Here is a 14,753-nt window from a genome sequence, read left to right as displayed (position 1 = left end):
GGACTTTGCTTTTTGGGGAAATCAAGTATTACTTAACTGTCGCCTACTTGATTGACAGAAAGTTTGCAAAGCATGAAGTCAAAGAGAGAAAGAATTCTAAAACAGTAGAGAACACATAATGGGAAAACTTTGAGAATTATTTTCTGAAGTTTCGCTTTTTATTGTTGAGAGGGTATGGACCACTCTAGCTCTATAAAATTTATTGGGCCTTGAGTGTTTTGATATGGAAATACGCAAATGTTTGCTTAACTTTTCTATTGCTCACCTGTGGATGTAGCCTGTTGCTTTAATATTTATTTTATTGAATCAAGTCTCTTGAACTTTAGTTGCAGAAATCCTATTAGTAGATGGGAGATTGGTATTTAACCTCTTCTCAACCTAGGAGCAAGAGAGGAAATATAGACAGGGGAAGAGGCAGTTGTCTTCATCACCTCTTAGCCTGATAACAAAATTTCCCTGTTTTAATTGAAAGTAAAAGTAATTTGTTTCTATTTTAACAGCAACTACTGTAGAAGGAAAGAACAGAGCTCCAGTAACCAAACTGCTGGTGTTTAAATCCCAGCTCTGTTTCCTATTAGCTGTTTCCTTCTGCAGACACTCCTTATCTTTTCTGTCCCTCAGTTTCCCCAATTATAGAAAAGATCAAAATGCCTATCTCATAAGTTTCTCATGAGAATTTAATAACAGGTACCTAAACCAGCCCCAGAAAGCACTATTCCAGCATTTGCTATTACTGTTTCATTAAGAATTTAGTCATTAAATTTATAAATTGCTCTGGAAATTTGAAATTATTTAGCTTGAACACTCTCTTCAAAAGATGGATAAACTAGGCAACATGACATGGTCAAGGAGACGTGACACAGCTGGTTAAAACAGACCAAGTAGCCAAGGTGCTAACTATGGGGTGTGAGGTGGAAACTCTGGTCCAGTGTTCCTCCCCCCATACCACGTGGCAGTCATGCTGTAGTGAAAAAGGACTGGACCAAAAGGATGTACACCTTCCTCCCACCTCAGAAATGCACCTGGATACACAAGAGGCTTCCGCAGGGAGATTCTGAGGACCTCAGGGCCCATTGAGTCTAAGGGCAGAGCTGGGGTGTCAGGATGCTCAGAGTACCATCCACTGTCCTCCTCTGCCCAAGACTCTCAGTCCAATTGTTACACTCCCCTCAAAAAGCAGTTACTAATCTAGATACACTCCCAGAGTAAGGCAGGATTTCCATAGTGTTGATAACAAGGGGAGTAGCTATGGTGATTGCAGAGAATACACATGAGGAGAAGGCAGACGCACCCACAAGTCCTTAAGAAAATTCTCACTGACTCCTTGAAGAATCTCTTTAGTAAAGAAGCAGTGCGTGTCTTGTTTTCTTTTGATTTGCTTTGTTTTGTTTTCCCAGTTGAAAGTGAATGCTGGGGAAGCTAAAACATACGAGGTAACAAAATATAGGATCTGAGAACAAAGAGACCTGGCTTTAAATGAGTATTACTAACAAAATAGTGGTGAAAAGCGGATAACTTTATTTCTCTTATCTGTAAAGTGTGGACTATAACTATACCTTCCTTCAAGGGCTCTTAGAGGATTAATGGGATTACCTGGTGAATAACAGAAAATGAGTCCCTCTTCCACCCACATCCAACTTGTCTGCAGGGAAATGAGATTAGAGATGATTTGTGATGATCCTGTGTATGTGTGGAATCTATCAATACCATTTCTACAGTAGAGCTGTCAACACTAGATGCTAATGTTGTTGAGGACTTGCATGAACCCAACATCGTTAACTCATGTTCTTCATGCTCATGGAGACAGGGCTCTGTAACTTCATTACCCAGAAGAGGAAGGCGCAGAGTTCAAATCGCTTCCTGAGGTCACACAGATGCCAATAGAGACTCAGGCTTCAAACCCAGACCTTCAGGGTCAGGGGGGTGGTCAGAGTCTGTGTGCTTCACCCTCCACCCGATGCCCCTCTGGTGCTGGAGCAATTCTCATGGGGTTAATGTGAGGATCAGTAGACAGTGCTTGTGAGACATTAGTACAATCTCAACATGCACAGTTCAAGGCATGATGGGTGTCACCCTGTCACCATCAGAACATCCCAAACCAATGAGTCTGAATCTGGTGACTTTGAAAGAGAAGGAGACCAGTACTTTCATTTGGCTAGGAGTCCTCTTGGGGCCAGTGCCCCAAAGGAAGCACCATAACCACCATCTCAGGGAAAGACTTAGAAATGTGTTGTTGATCATTATTACAACCAGCGCTGAATTTAATATTTCAGTCGTCATGCTGTTTCTTAGCTTGGTTAAATTTCATGAAATTAAAGTACACACAGACAAAAGTGGCTATTGGTTTCTCTTTTTAATTATTATGCTTATTATTAAAACAGAAAGTACAGAATTCAAGTAGCTAAGCTGGCAGTCCCAGAATGTGTGGCAGGGAGGGTCAGGGTGATGGTCTGGGGGGAGGCGCTGAGGGAAGAGATGGGGAGCTGCCCGTTGTGTGCAGGTACAAGGACTTGGAGGCTGGAGGAGCTGATGAGGTTGTAGCGACAGGGTGGGGAGAGGCTCCCCTGGACCAGCCCTGGGCATTTTCCCTGAATAACGGCAGAATTCCTTGTTACAGAGGAAAACTGTTTGCCCAGTGGTTTGAAAAACCAGTACACAATAATAGAAAAATGTACCCATTATGTAGATGATGAAGGAGAGTTGACCATTTTAGGGTACCGTCTATCAGAAAATCTTCCCATCGCTGAAGATGCCTGTTCTCCAAAACACACAGAAGGCAATGATGGAGAAGTAGATCATGCTCTTGAGGAGGAGGAGGACGTAGGTATAATAGGCAGAGGTGTTCGCAAACTGCAGCTGCAGGGTATCTAAGAGAAGTCCTTTGATTAGTTAGGCCTCGTCTTTCAAAAGGATAAAAAAAAGTGATGGGGAAACATGTCATAGTTAGAAAAGTCTGATCCATTATATGTTGTCCATCAGTGAGATTCCTCTAAGGGGTACAAACCAGGGAAATCTGTTGGTGTTTAGGGTGGAGGGTGGGGGGTGGCTAGTAAAGAGAACATCATACAAAATGGAATAAACTGTTTAATCCAAACTCTCTGAAACTTTAGGAGCTCATGCTTCAGTCCCTTGTATTTTCTTTAACATCTTTCATTGAGGCTAAGATGTCATAGAATAATTGTACTTATTCTCTTCTGAAATCTTGCAAGATATATAAGATGCCAAGAAAAAATAACAATGATGATGGGTCTGACTTGCCTCCTCAATAGATCACCAGGTCTCTTCCTATGAAAATTTCCCTTTTCCACACTTCATCTCATAGAGTCAGAACTCCAGAATCACTAGCACTTAGTGTGGAAAGGATCTCAGGAAGCTATATGTTCATAACTCAACTGACCTCAGTCAGGTCAGGCATTAGCTCAGTTCCTGGCCCCCTGATACTGGGAATGAAGGAGGGATGAGCAGAGCCAGAACTTCTAAATTCACCTAGAACCTTCATGTAGAGAGAACGGGCCACCCACTAGTACTGATTTCTGTGCTAGCTAAATAGATACCCTATGGGGAACATTCCACATATGTGACCTTATCTCCCAATTAACTGAGTTGAGTGCAATTGTACCCTATTGGCAGTTAAGGAAATTACTGTGCAGAAGATATAAGTAATTTACCCATATTCATGCAATAACAAAACAACTGGTGTTAAAGTCCATCTGATACGCTGAAGCCCACACACTTATGCACATACCGCCCCCTGCCCTGCACCCTGCAGCGGATCCATTCTATCTCAAGACCTTGGCTTTGGGATTCTTGCTCTATGCCTGTATCTTAGAGGCAGAATAGAGAACTGAGTAAGTGTGTGAGCCATTGATTCAGATGTGCTGGGCTGAATTTCAAGATCGAGCCTTGTGACTTCATACAAGGGACTTTATTATTTTCAGCTCTTTGCCCTCATCTGTAAAGTGAGGAGAAAATACTGTACCACCTCAGGGGAGTGTTAGGAGGAGCAAACATAATATTTAGGCAAGACATGGCAGAGCACCTTGTATATATAAAGCTCTCAGTGTCAGTTCATGTATTAGCTACTAGCAATCACCAAAGACAACAACAACAACAACAACAAAAACCTACAAGAAACTTGATATCACTTTTCTCCAGTTATTTGAAACACAAGCCACACAAACAAAGGAAATCCACTGTTGAAATAATTCAGAGTCTACCACTGCACCCTCTAATTCAGAGTTATCTCACATCAAAATCAGCATTTACAGTGTTAAGATGACTCCTAGGAAATGATGATAGATTTACTTAAAAAAATCACTCAGTCCATTTCTGCAATATCCAGACATTCTGTTTTTTCCACCTTAAACCAAAGAAGTTCAATAGTTAAATTTTTCCAGAGGAAAAAAATGTGGTAGCATGACATAAAGGCAAACATAGACAAAAACTTACCACTTTCTTTTTTCATGCAGGCATGTGTATTGACCTCTACAAAATAAAAGCAAGTATTAGTGAATTGTTTATATCCATTATTTGACAGTGTGTGTCTCTGTGTGTGTCTGTAGATAGACAGACAAGCTGATAGATAGAATCTGCCAAGAAAGGAGAAAATCATTAAAAATAAGAGCCCTACAAATTTAAGAACAGATGGTCTGATTTGACGTAATTCAGTAGACCTAACTCATATGTGGTTTTCTGTATGTGACAATGTTGAAGTTCATGAAGGGGACATTTTTCTTCTCCTTTGTTACAATCAGAAGGTAATATTAATATCTAAGGACATCTTCCCTGTTGGCTCAGACAGTAACGAATCTGCTTGCAATGCAGGAGACCTGGTTTTAAACCCGGGGTTGGGAAGATCCCCTGGAGAAGGAAATGGCAACACATGTCAGTATTCTTGGCAACACCCTCCAGTATCCTGGAAAATTCAGTGGACAAAGGAACCTGGTGGGCTACCGTCCATCGGGTCCCAAAGAGTCAGACGTGACTGAAGGACTAACACTTTCACTTTCAAGACCATTTTATTTTCCTTCTGTATTCATAGCTTCTAACACAGTGTCTGACCCAAAGTAAGTGTTCAAGAAATACTGTCAAAAAGACAAATCATCAGAAAAAGTAACTGTTCTACATTCTTAAGTACCCACTGCTTACGTGAAGGGATGCTACCAAAAGGAATGCATCCAATCCTAGAATCCACAACAGAATCTCACATTTGAAGGAGTTTGGCTTAGGTAAATTTCACACCTAGTCAAAAAAAAAACAGCCAAACCTTTCCAAGTCACACATACTCCAGTACTCCCAACTCACATACATGATTTTCTACAGTCGTGGAATTTATGGATATCAGGATAACAATATAATGCCTGGAAGATTCCCTGGGTAAGAGAATGGCTACCTACTCCATTATTCTTGCCTGGGGAATCCCATGGACAGAGCAGCCTGGTGGGTTACAGTCAGTGTGGTCACAAAGAGTCAGACACAACTGAACGGCTAACTAACTAATAACTAGTGAGTGATTATTACTGTGCCATTTAATGAAATACTTCACATGCATTATCTCCTTTAATTCCCCAATGACACTGTGATGAGTTATATTAGGGAGGGATTCCATGTCACAAAAGGAGAATAAAGGTTAGAGGGTAAGTGATATCAGTGATGACAGTACAGTCAAATGTTGGTTGTGGGGGATTAAATGAGATAAACCATGTGAAAGGTACTTGTAAAAATATTCCATCGAAATACAGAGAAATTAATCTCTAAAGAGACCACATAATTTCACCATGTTAGTCACTCAGTGATGGACATTAAAAACACCTTCTTTTCCAGAGTTCTTAATTACTCTTAACAAATGAAATATTTATCACAGGAGATCAGCATTTCAGTGCAATTCTTTCCAGGGTGGTGAGAGAGACCAAATCACATTACTTGTTCTTGACAATATAAAACTTGACGTGAGAGTTGTATTTATCTAAAGTGAAAAAAGGCAAATATTCATACAAAGACAAAATTTATTTAAAACATAATAAACTGTTGGATGGAGGGAAGCAGAGACACAGAGGTTGTTCGGGTTTATCCTTTTTATCCTAGGTGTATTTTTGTCCACATGATGTGGTTCTGGTGTGCTGTTTTACACCCTTGAGATCTTTTTTTGGTTCACTCTAAAAAATGCATTTGGGATACAGTGTCCCCATTTTTCAGAAGTTCACTTTTTACCATTTTGCTCTTACAAAAGATCTACATAAGTACCTGTTTTTGCAAAGGAATCTGAAGAGGATTTTCAGTTTTATGAAAAAAGGCTAGAAGTAAAAGTAGCATTTAGTGTTTGTTTTGCAGCCAGCCGTGATAGAGGCAGTGGGCACCCCCAGCAGCAAGGACAGCTTTGCCAAGGACCCGCACTCAGCATCTCAGCATTACATTGCCATAGCTCTGAACTGTGTCCGTAAGCATCTGTGCTTTACTTTCTTTCTTTTATGCATATAGTTTTATTTATTTATTTTGGCCAGACTGGGTCTTTGTTACTGCGTGGGCTACTCTCTAGTTGCTATGCGCAGGATTCTCTTGTGGAGTGCGGGCTCTAGGGCACATGGGCTCAGTAGTTGTGGCTCCCAGGCTCTAGAGCACCCGCTCAATAGTTGTGGCGCTTGGGTTTAGTTACTCCATGACATGTGGGACCTTCTCAGACCAGGGATTGAACTCATGTCTCCTGTTGGTAGGCAGATTCCTTACCGCTGAGCCACCAGGGAAGCCCTGTGCCTTATTTTTTATTTACTTTTTGTGCATTTGTTAGCCAAATGTGTCTTCAGATGATTGCTTCTTCACTTTATGCCTTTCTGCTTAGGATAGATTTCATAGGAACAGTCTACTTTGGGGTAGAAGCTAAACCTGTATAGCTGCTGCTGCTGCTGATGCTGCTAAGTTGCATCAGTCATGTCTGACTCTGTGAGACCCCATAGACGGCAGCCAACCAGGCTCCTCCGTCCCTGGGATTCTCCAGGCAAGAACAATGGAGTGAGTTGCCATTTCCTTCTCCAGTGCATGAAAGTGAAAAGTGAAAGTGAAGTCACCCAGTAGTGTCCGACTCTTCTTGACCCCATGGACTCCAGCCCATCAGGCTCCTCTGTCCATGGGATTTTCCAGGCAAGAGTACTGGAACCTGTATAGACGTTGGGGTAAATCCCAAGAATGAAAATGCTAGTACACTCATGTTAGATGTTAAAATATACTTAAGAACTGGCTTTAATAAGTCTTTAAAAACTTTCTTTTCCTTACAGTGAATTTATTATAATATTAATAAAGATCACTTATCACCATGCATTGATTGAGCTAAAAACAATAATGTAAAATTTTTTCCTCATAAAATTGTGTGAGTATCCTAAGTTCTCTTTCTCAGTCACCATTGGTCAAAAACTTGGATCAGATTAGTTTTTATGTGCCTTCAAGATCACGTCATTGATTTGTGCTTCCATTTTTATTTTTATTTTTTATTAATACAACAAAAAAAACAACAAACAGGAACTTCTAAGAAACACTGTTAGGAATTCAGTATAGAATGACTTTGATAAAATGCCCTTATTAGCTATGTTGCTCTGAGAAGCCCATGGGAGGCATTTATTTCAGAAATTAAGTGCCAAGTAAGATATATTATGAACTGGAACATCTCTCCTTTATGGTCATTACCTGGAACTTATTATTCCTATTTTCCCCTGAATATTGGGAAAATCAAAATCTAATAGGGCACTTAAGCCTAAGGTTATAGTAAACTTGCTTTGTATATTTGCTTCCCCTCTGTTTCTTAGGTGTAGAAACAGAAATCTGGGGTTGTTTCTGTAATCATACTCTAGTTAGTTTTAGAAAAGGATATAAATAAATACAAATAATATATGAATAAATACAACAGTATTATGTTTTGGAAAGCAAGCATTTTCTCGGATGTTACTTCATTTACTCTTCATCAAGGCCCCAGGACAAATCCAAGGCAACTACTCAAATATAATTTGATCACTGGACAAACTAAGGCTCTGAGAAGGTAGACTTATTTCAGAAATTCGGACTGCTACACCAAAATCTCTATGCATTTTTTTTTAATGCTTGGCTCCCACTGCTTAAAAAAGCTTCCTAACCACAGAGAGAAGTACAAAATGATTCCTTCTTATGGCACTCTGGGGCCTTTGGTCTGTTAGGCAAATACTCAGGACATTAAGTTCCAAGTCCAGGGAGTTACAGGACCACTTACAGGGCCAAGGCACATCCAGCCCTCTGCCTGCATTGAGCAGACACGTCCAGCATCTGCATCAAAGGGACTCCTTTGGGACATTATGCCCAAATCACGAGTAACCCTGAGTGATTAGGGAACGAGTACCTTCTCTTTTGGAGAAGGAAATGGCAACCCACTCCAGTATTCTTGCCTAGAAAATTCCATGGACAGAAGATCCTGGTGGGCTGCTGTCCATAGGGTTGCACAGAGTCGGACACGACTGAAGCGACTTAGCAGCAGCAGCAGCATATTCTCTTTACATACATTGTGGCTCACATGGTAAAGAATCTGCCTTCAATGAAGGATTGATCCCTGGATTGGGAAGATCCCCTAGAGAAGGGAATGACTACCCACTCCAGTATTCTTGCCTGGAGAATTCCATGGACAGAGCAGCCTGGCGGGCTTCAGTCCATGGGATCACCAAGTCAGACATGACTGAGGGATATTCTCTTTACTGTAGTGCATCTTTCTGGGAAAGTAATTCGCCCAAATGTGTTCATTCACACATCGCTCCAGGATTGGCACATGCTAGGGCTGCAATGAAAGTTTGTGAGAGGCATTTTCCAATGAGATACATTCATTATGTAGAATGGGAGTAAGTCTGTACACTTTAGCCTCACTCCATCTTTAATTGGGCTTCCCTGGTGGTTCAGATGGTAAAGAATCTGTCTGCAATGCAGGATACCTGGGTTCAATCCCTGAATCAGGAAGATACCCTATGGCAACCCACTCCAGTATTCTTGCCTGGAGAATTCCATGGACAGGGGAGCCTGGTGGGCTATAGTCCATGGGGTCGCAAAGAGTTGGACACAACTGAGCAACTAATACACACTTTAATTACAAAATTTTAGCTTAAGGTAGTAGGTAAAACACAAATCTCAAAAACCCAAGACCATAATAAGCCTGCAGCAGTAATTATTCTACTTTTTGTTGAGCTACAATCTGAATTCCTCATAAAAATGCCATTTTGTCATTTAATGGCTCATTATTTCTGGGTTATATCTTGAACAAAGCAAGACTGAAGTAAGAGTGACTTTACTTGATGAGTAGAACTTTTCTGAAAGGTATATATAGTTGTTCTTATTTCTGATCAAGTAAGATCATCAAAAATGGAATATCTTTCAGTGTGTTTATTACATGCTAATTGATAGTTACTTTGACGTGTATTGTTTCATTTAATCTACACAACAACACTAAAATATATCATTGTGACCTTTATATTTTAGATGATCAAACTGATCTGAGAAAGGTTTAGTAAATTTTTTTTCTTTTTATGTTTCAAAGTGAAAGTGAAAGTGAAAGTCACTAAGTCATGTCCGACTCTTTGTGACCCCATGGACTATTCAGTCCATGGAATTCTCCAGGCCACAATACTGGAGTGGGTAGTCATTCCCTTCTCCAAGGGATCTTTCCAACCCAGGGATTGAACCCAGGTCTCCCACATTGAAGGCAGATTCTTTACCAGCTGAGCCAGCCAATACAATTTTGTAGGATATTTAGGCTATCATTAAAGGTAACAACATTAAAGATGATTTATATTTGTTTTCATTAATGCTTGATTGAAAAGGTAGGGTATTTCCTTTGGGAAAAAAAAAGTATTCTTGGGGGTTATGTTTCTTTATAATCTCATACCTTTTTTAACTGGAGAAAAAAGAATCTGTTGATCACGTCCTCCTTTGTTATTCTCGTGTTTGACGATACATACATGTTCTTTATCCATTGCCTTTTTAGTCAAGGTTAGCCAGCTGAATTTCATGTATGTGTCATTAGTCTTGATGATATTTCCCTGATAAGATTCCAGAATTGTATTGACATTCTTTTCTTTCCATTGTATCTTAATAGCATCAGGGAAAAAATTCTGAAGAAGGCAAAGATGTGTTCCAGCCCCGTGGAGTTTTACTTCCTCAACTGAAGGAAAAAATATAGTGGGCTTGGGAAATAAGTCTCCATCAAGCCTTCTATCTGTGGGGGGAAATGGAAGAGAATTGAAAAGAATTATTAGAGAAACATACATGTCATGAAGTTTGGAACAATTTGGCTTAGAGTGAAAAGAAGAAAAGCTGCCAGTGAATTAACTCTCATCATGGCTTTTCATCCACAGTAGATGTTTTATTTCAATGGGAAGCAATGTTCAAAAAGTTATATCACTTGCCCAAAGTCACAGTTTTTCAGAAGCAGAGGCTCACCCACATCTTGGCTTTGGTTCCTTTTCCAAGTGCTAAGTTGGACTGTGACTTAAAAATGCCCTGTATCAATGCTTGTGACATTCATAAACAAATTAATTTTATTAAATCTCTTTTGTTCTATCATAGTGGAGACTATTTTAAAAGGGATGGGAGTAGGTGATGGGGCTAGGGGAGGAGATGAGGTAACTTTGATGATTTCTCTATAGGTAAGAATCTTTAGTTGCTTCTAAATGACTTCCATTTCCTATATCAGGTTTTGTAAATTACAGTCTTTTTGGCCAATTAATACATTCTCACATTCTGCAAATATGTTGACTCTTATTCTTCATTTAACTTACTCTGGGATATATCATACTTATTCTGATTCCTAAATAAATAAATGTCAGGAGAGGTTATCATTTTAAAACAATATACATTCACTTGTATTCACGGGAATCTATGTCCACATGTACTTAACAATCTAAGTTGAACTTTTAGCTTCAAATGTGGGTCCTATGCTCAGTTCTGAAGTGAAGTTCTTGCTAATTGATAACTTTATACAACTTCTCAAGGTCACATCAGAACCACTCTAGACTTTTGAGTGGGGCAATATTAAAGTTTCACCTCTAAATTATTTACAGTGCCTTGAATTTAGAAGCAAAACAATGATATTTTCAGTATTTCTATTAAAATAAATTATTTTCAGAAATGTTTTTATATTTATTTTGCCAAGTAATGCAGTTATAGAATTTTGTTTTGCTTTAGAAAATGTTCATCAAGAACACATTTTATTTTGGAATTTCATTCAAAGTTGAAGCATAACTAAGAACACACCATATTTTGACTTTCAGTGTCTTCCCTCAAATTTAAATCTACTTTGGGCTGCTAAACTGTTTATGAACTAAAATATTTCTTTGTTTACAACTGCTGAATAAAGTGTATATAGAATTAGTGTCACATTAAAAGTTATGGCTTCCGAGTTTTCTTGCAGACATAAAGTCAAGGTATGTAAAAAAAATCACAGTTTCCAAAAGGTGTCACTTGGATGCTGGAATGTTCTTGATTATATGCTTACTGTTATTATAATAAGGCTTAGAACATTTTCCAATTTGATCTTCAACTGAACATGAATGCTTTGCTGATATTATCTTTTGGCTAACTTGCATTTAGTTGAATAATCCAAGGGGCAATTTCTTAAGAAAAGAAGCACTGGATTTCTCCTTTGAGAAGAAATGGAAAATATTCTTGATAATTCCTGCCTGTGTAACAAAGGTCTTGATTTCTATACTAAATCAGTAAGCAAGCAATCTTAATTTTTTACTCATGCTGTAAATACAATTAGCTCACAATGTGCTTAATTTTATACATTTCAGTTTTAGCACAAATAATATTTGATTGTTTGTAATAAGACACTACAGAGAAGGCAACGGCAAGCCACTCCAGTACTCTTGCCTAGAAAATCTCATGGACGGAGGAGCCTGGTAGACTGCAGTCCATGGGGTCGCTACTAGTCGGACAGGACTGAGCGACTTCACTTTCACTTTTCACTTTCACCCATCGGAGAAGGAAATGGCAACCCACTCCAGTGTTCTTGCCTGGAGAATCCCAGGGACGGTAGAGCCTGGTGGGCTGCCATCTATGGGGTTGCACAGAGTCAGACACGACTGAAGAGACTTAGCAGTAGCAGCAATAAGACACTAAATATTTCTCCATCTGTATATGTAATTTGTTGATCTTGATTTATGTGTTATATTTTTTCTTGTCATATTTTTAATCAGATAAATAATTACAATTCATTTATATTTAAATACGAATTTCAAATTTATGACATTTCTAACAACATCTATTTGACTTTATACCACGACCATTCTCCATAAAAATTTAATTTTTTTCCTTATAACTATAAGCATGAAGCCCAAATTTATGGGCTATAAACTGAGGCAATAAATTTTGGTGTAGATATAATATCAATTAAAAAAAGGATTAAGATTTATTTTCTTATATGTGCATAAAGTGTTCATAGTCTATATTTATGAACAAAAATAAAAAATGAACACATTTTAATTTCATTTTTTTTGTTAAGTGAAAACAATACCCCTAAAGAGAAAAAGAATACATCTAAATTCAATCTTTTGTGTGAGTGGACGGTAAGATAATTCTTCATTTAGGCAATTAGAAATACAACTGTATTTGCTGGAGAACATCTGTTCTGTCAGTGCTATAGGCTGCAAATAGCTCCATCCTGGATACAATTCTCTTTGAATAGGTTGTAGTTACATTATCCAGCACCCATGATAAGTAAGTCAATGTACAAAGTACTATATTCACACTATCTCATTCAATTCCAATAAAACCCCTGCTGGATACATATTGTTATCTCATTTACGGATTAGAAAACTGAAGCCAGAGTATCATCTCCAAGTTCATATAAGCAGTAAGTAATGGATTCAGAGCTCCAGCTCAGCCAAAGCTTACACTCCTTAAAAACATCCTTTCATCATCAGAAAAGGAAATGTGTCAACTCACAAAACTTACCTGCAATAATAAACTTTGGCCTTGGGCCAAACACCTTCATAATTACATAGATATTAGTACTTCGTACAAGTCCACACGGACACAAAGCTAATTCCTATCACAATACGTACACAGCGCTGTCTGTGCTATCCTTTGCAGATTCGTTTAAAAATCCGTTCTAAGATTTCTACATCTAAACATCATCAAAGCCCTGTTTTCTCTAAACATTCTTAACTATTACTGCAATTTAATTTTTTCTTCTCTTCTCTAGAAACTTGAAAAACTTGCATTCCTCTGATACCTACCTGTGACTACAAGTTTTGTCCCATCGCCGAAGATTTTTACGTAATAACTCCACAGTGATTCAACCCATACCAAAAACTGTAGACTAATTTAGCATCTCTGATTTCTTCAAATCCTGATGTAACTATGACAGTCTGCTATTCAAGTGCATGTTTAGAGTCTGAACAAAAATTTCAATGAAATGTATGGGCAAAAGGCATTATTTCTCAACTGTTTTTGTATTGACATAATTTTTAACTCTAGGTGTAATTCAAATAAGAAATTAAATATTACACTTGAATATTTGACTTTGGTATGTATCCCTATAAGCTTGTATGTTCAAGTTGCAAAAAACTCATATTTAAAAAATACACATTTTTTATTTCCAAACATTTCTACTGCAAGTTGAGAGAGCACCTTATATTCTAGTATTTGAAATTATGCTCATTACATTTAGCCACTTTAGAAGCAGTTAATAGTCATAGAAACTGGGAATTTTAAAGTACTATTTATTCTAAACTGACCTAAGATGAGATGGTAATTAATACATTTATCTGTACTCCTGATTGCATAAAAAATTCCAAAGAGTAATATTTTGAATTCTAGAGAAGAAATTGACTTTTTAATCACCTACCATGTCCCAACGTCTATGATAGGTAATTTTCATTTTTAATTTCATTTTATCCTCAGAACATCAACTTGAGATGGTTGTTACATAGATGGAATAAATCAGTGGAAATATATCAAACTGTTAACAGCAATGTGTCTATATAAAAATTTAATTTTTTCTTTGTTTCTGTATTTTTCCATTTTTCCCCATTATGAGCATGTATTGTCTTTGTAATTTTTTAAAGCAATAACCAATGAATTAAAATGTATTTGCTAAAGGATCATCATACATAAGTGACAGATTCAGAATCAAAGTCTATGTTTTTCCCTCACTACACGTTACTATAAATCATTTTCCAGGATCCTCATGAGTTATAACTGGTTCACCTTCATTTAACTGGATCGTTATAATTTACATTGAATAGAGTCAGTTGCAAAAAGCAAACCAGAATGTTGCTTTCCAATTTACAAACTCATTTGTTCTTATGATCACAACTAAAAGAAATCAAAATACATATTTTTTCTTCACTTTTCAATGCTTTATCAACTTTGCAAAAATTTTTTAAAACTTTAATTTCCATGGATCTCGTAGGATAAGAACATCCTTAAGAGATGTTCCCCATCATCCAGGCAAAATTTTATCTTTAAGGCAAATGAGGAGGGAACAAGTTTACTGGATTGAATTTAAGGGGAAAAAAATCCATCTTAAGACATTCTTGAATATGGTCACAAAGTTAAATATCTTGAAACTTGGTATTAATCATTCTCTGACTAAATAAGTTGAACACCAGTAGTCCAAATTTTCCTTTGGTTGTTTTCAGAATTAAATTAAAAATTATCTAAGAGCTTTGAAATTTTCCAAGACTAAATGAATGTAATGTATCCATCACTGAGGAACTCACACTTGGTCTAACAGGCTAACTCTTGTCAGT

The 14,753-nt window shown here is 37.8% G+C and overlaps 1 gene segment (V, D, J or C); it reads right to left on the bottom strand.

The window, feature by feature from the left end:
- Positions 1–2,334: 2,334 nt before the first annotated feature.
- LOC109557567 (T-cell receptor gamma chain C region C10.5-like) overlaps positions 2,335–14,753 on the bottom strand; it is a 29,003-nt gene continuing 16,584 nt past the window's right edge. The window contains 4 exon segments of the C gene segment in view: positions 2,335–2,867; positions 4,450–4,485; positions 9,884–10,213; positions 13,236–13,282. Coding sequence covers positions 2,725–2,867; positions 4,450–4,485; positions 9,884–10,213; positions 13,236–13,282 — 556 coding nt within the window.

Source organism: Bos indicus, chromosome 4, assembly GCF_029378745.1.
Source record: "Bos indicus isolate NIAB-ARS_2022 breed Sahiwal x Tharparkar chromosome 4, NIAB-ARS_B.indTharparkar_mat_pri_1.0, whole genome shotgun sequence".
Lineage (NCBI taxonomy): Eukaryota > Metazoa > Chordata > Mammalia > Artiodactyla > Bovidae > Bos > Bos indicus.
This window is presented reverse-complemented; position numbering and strand designations above follow the sequence as displayed.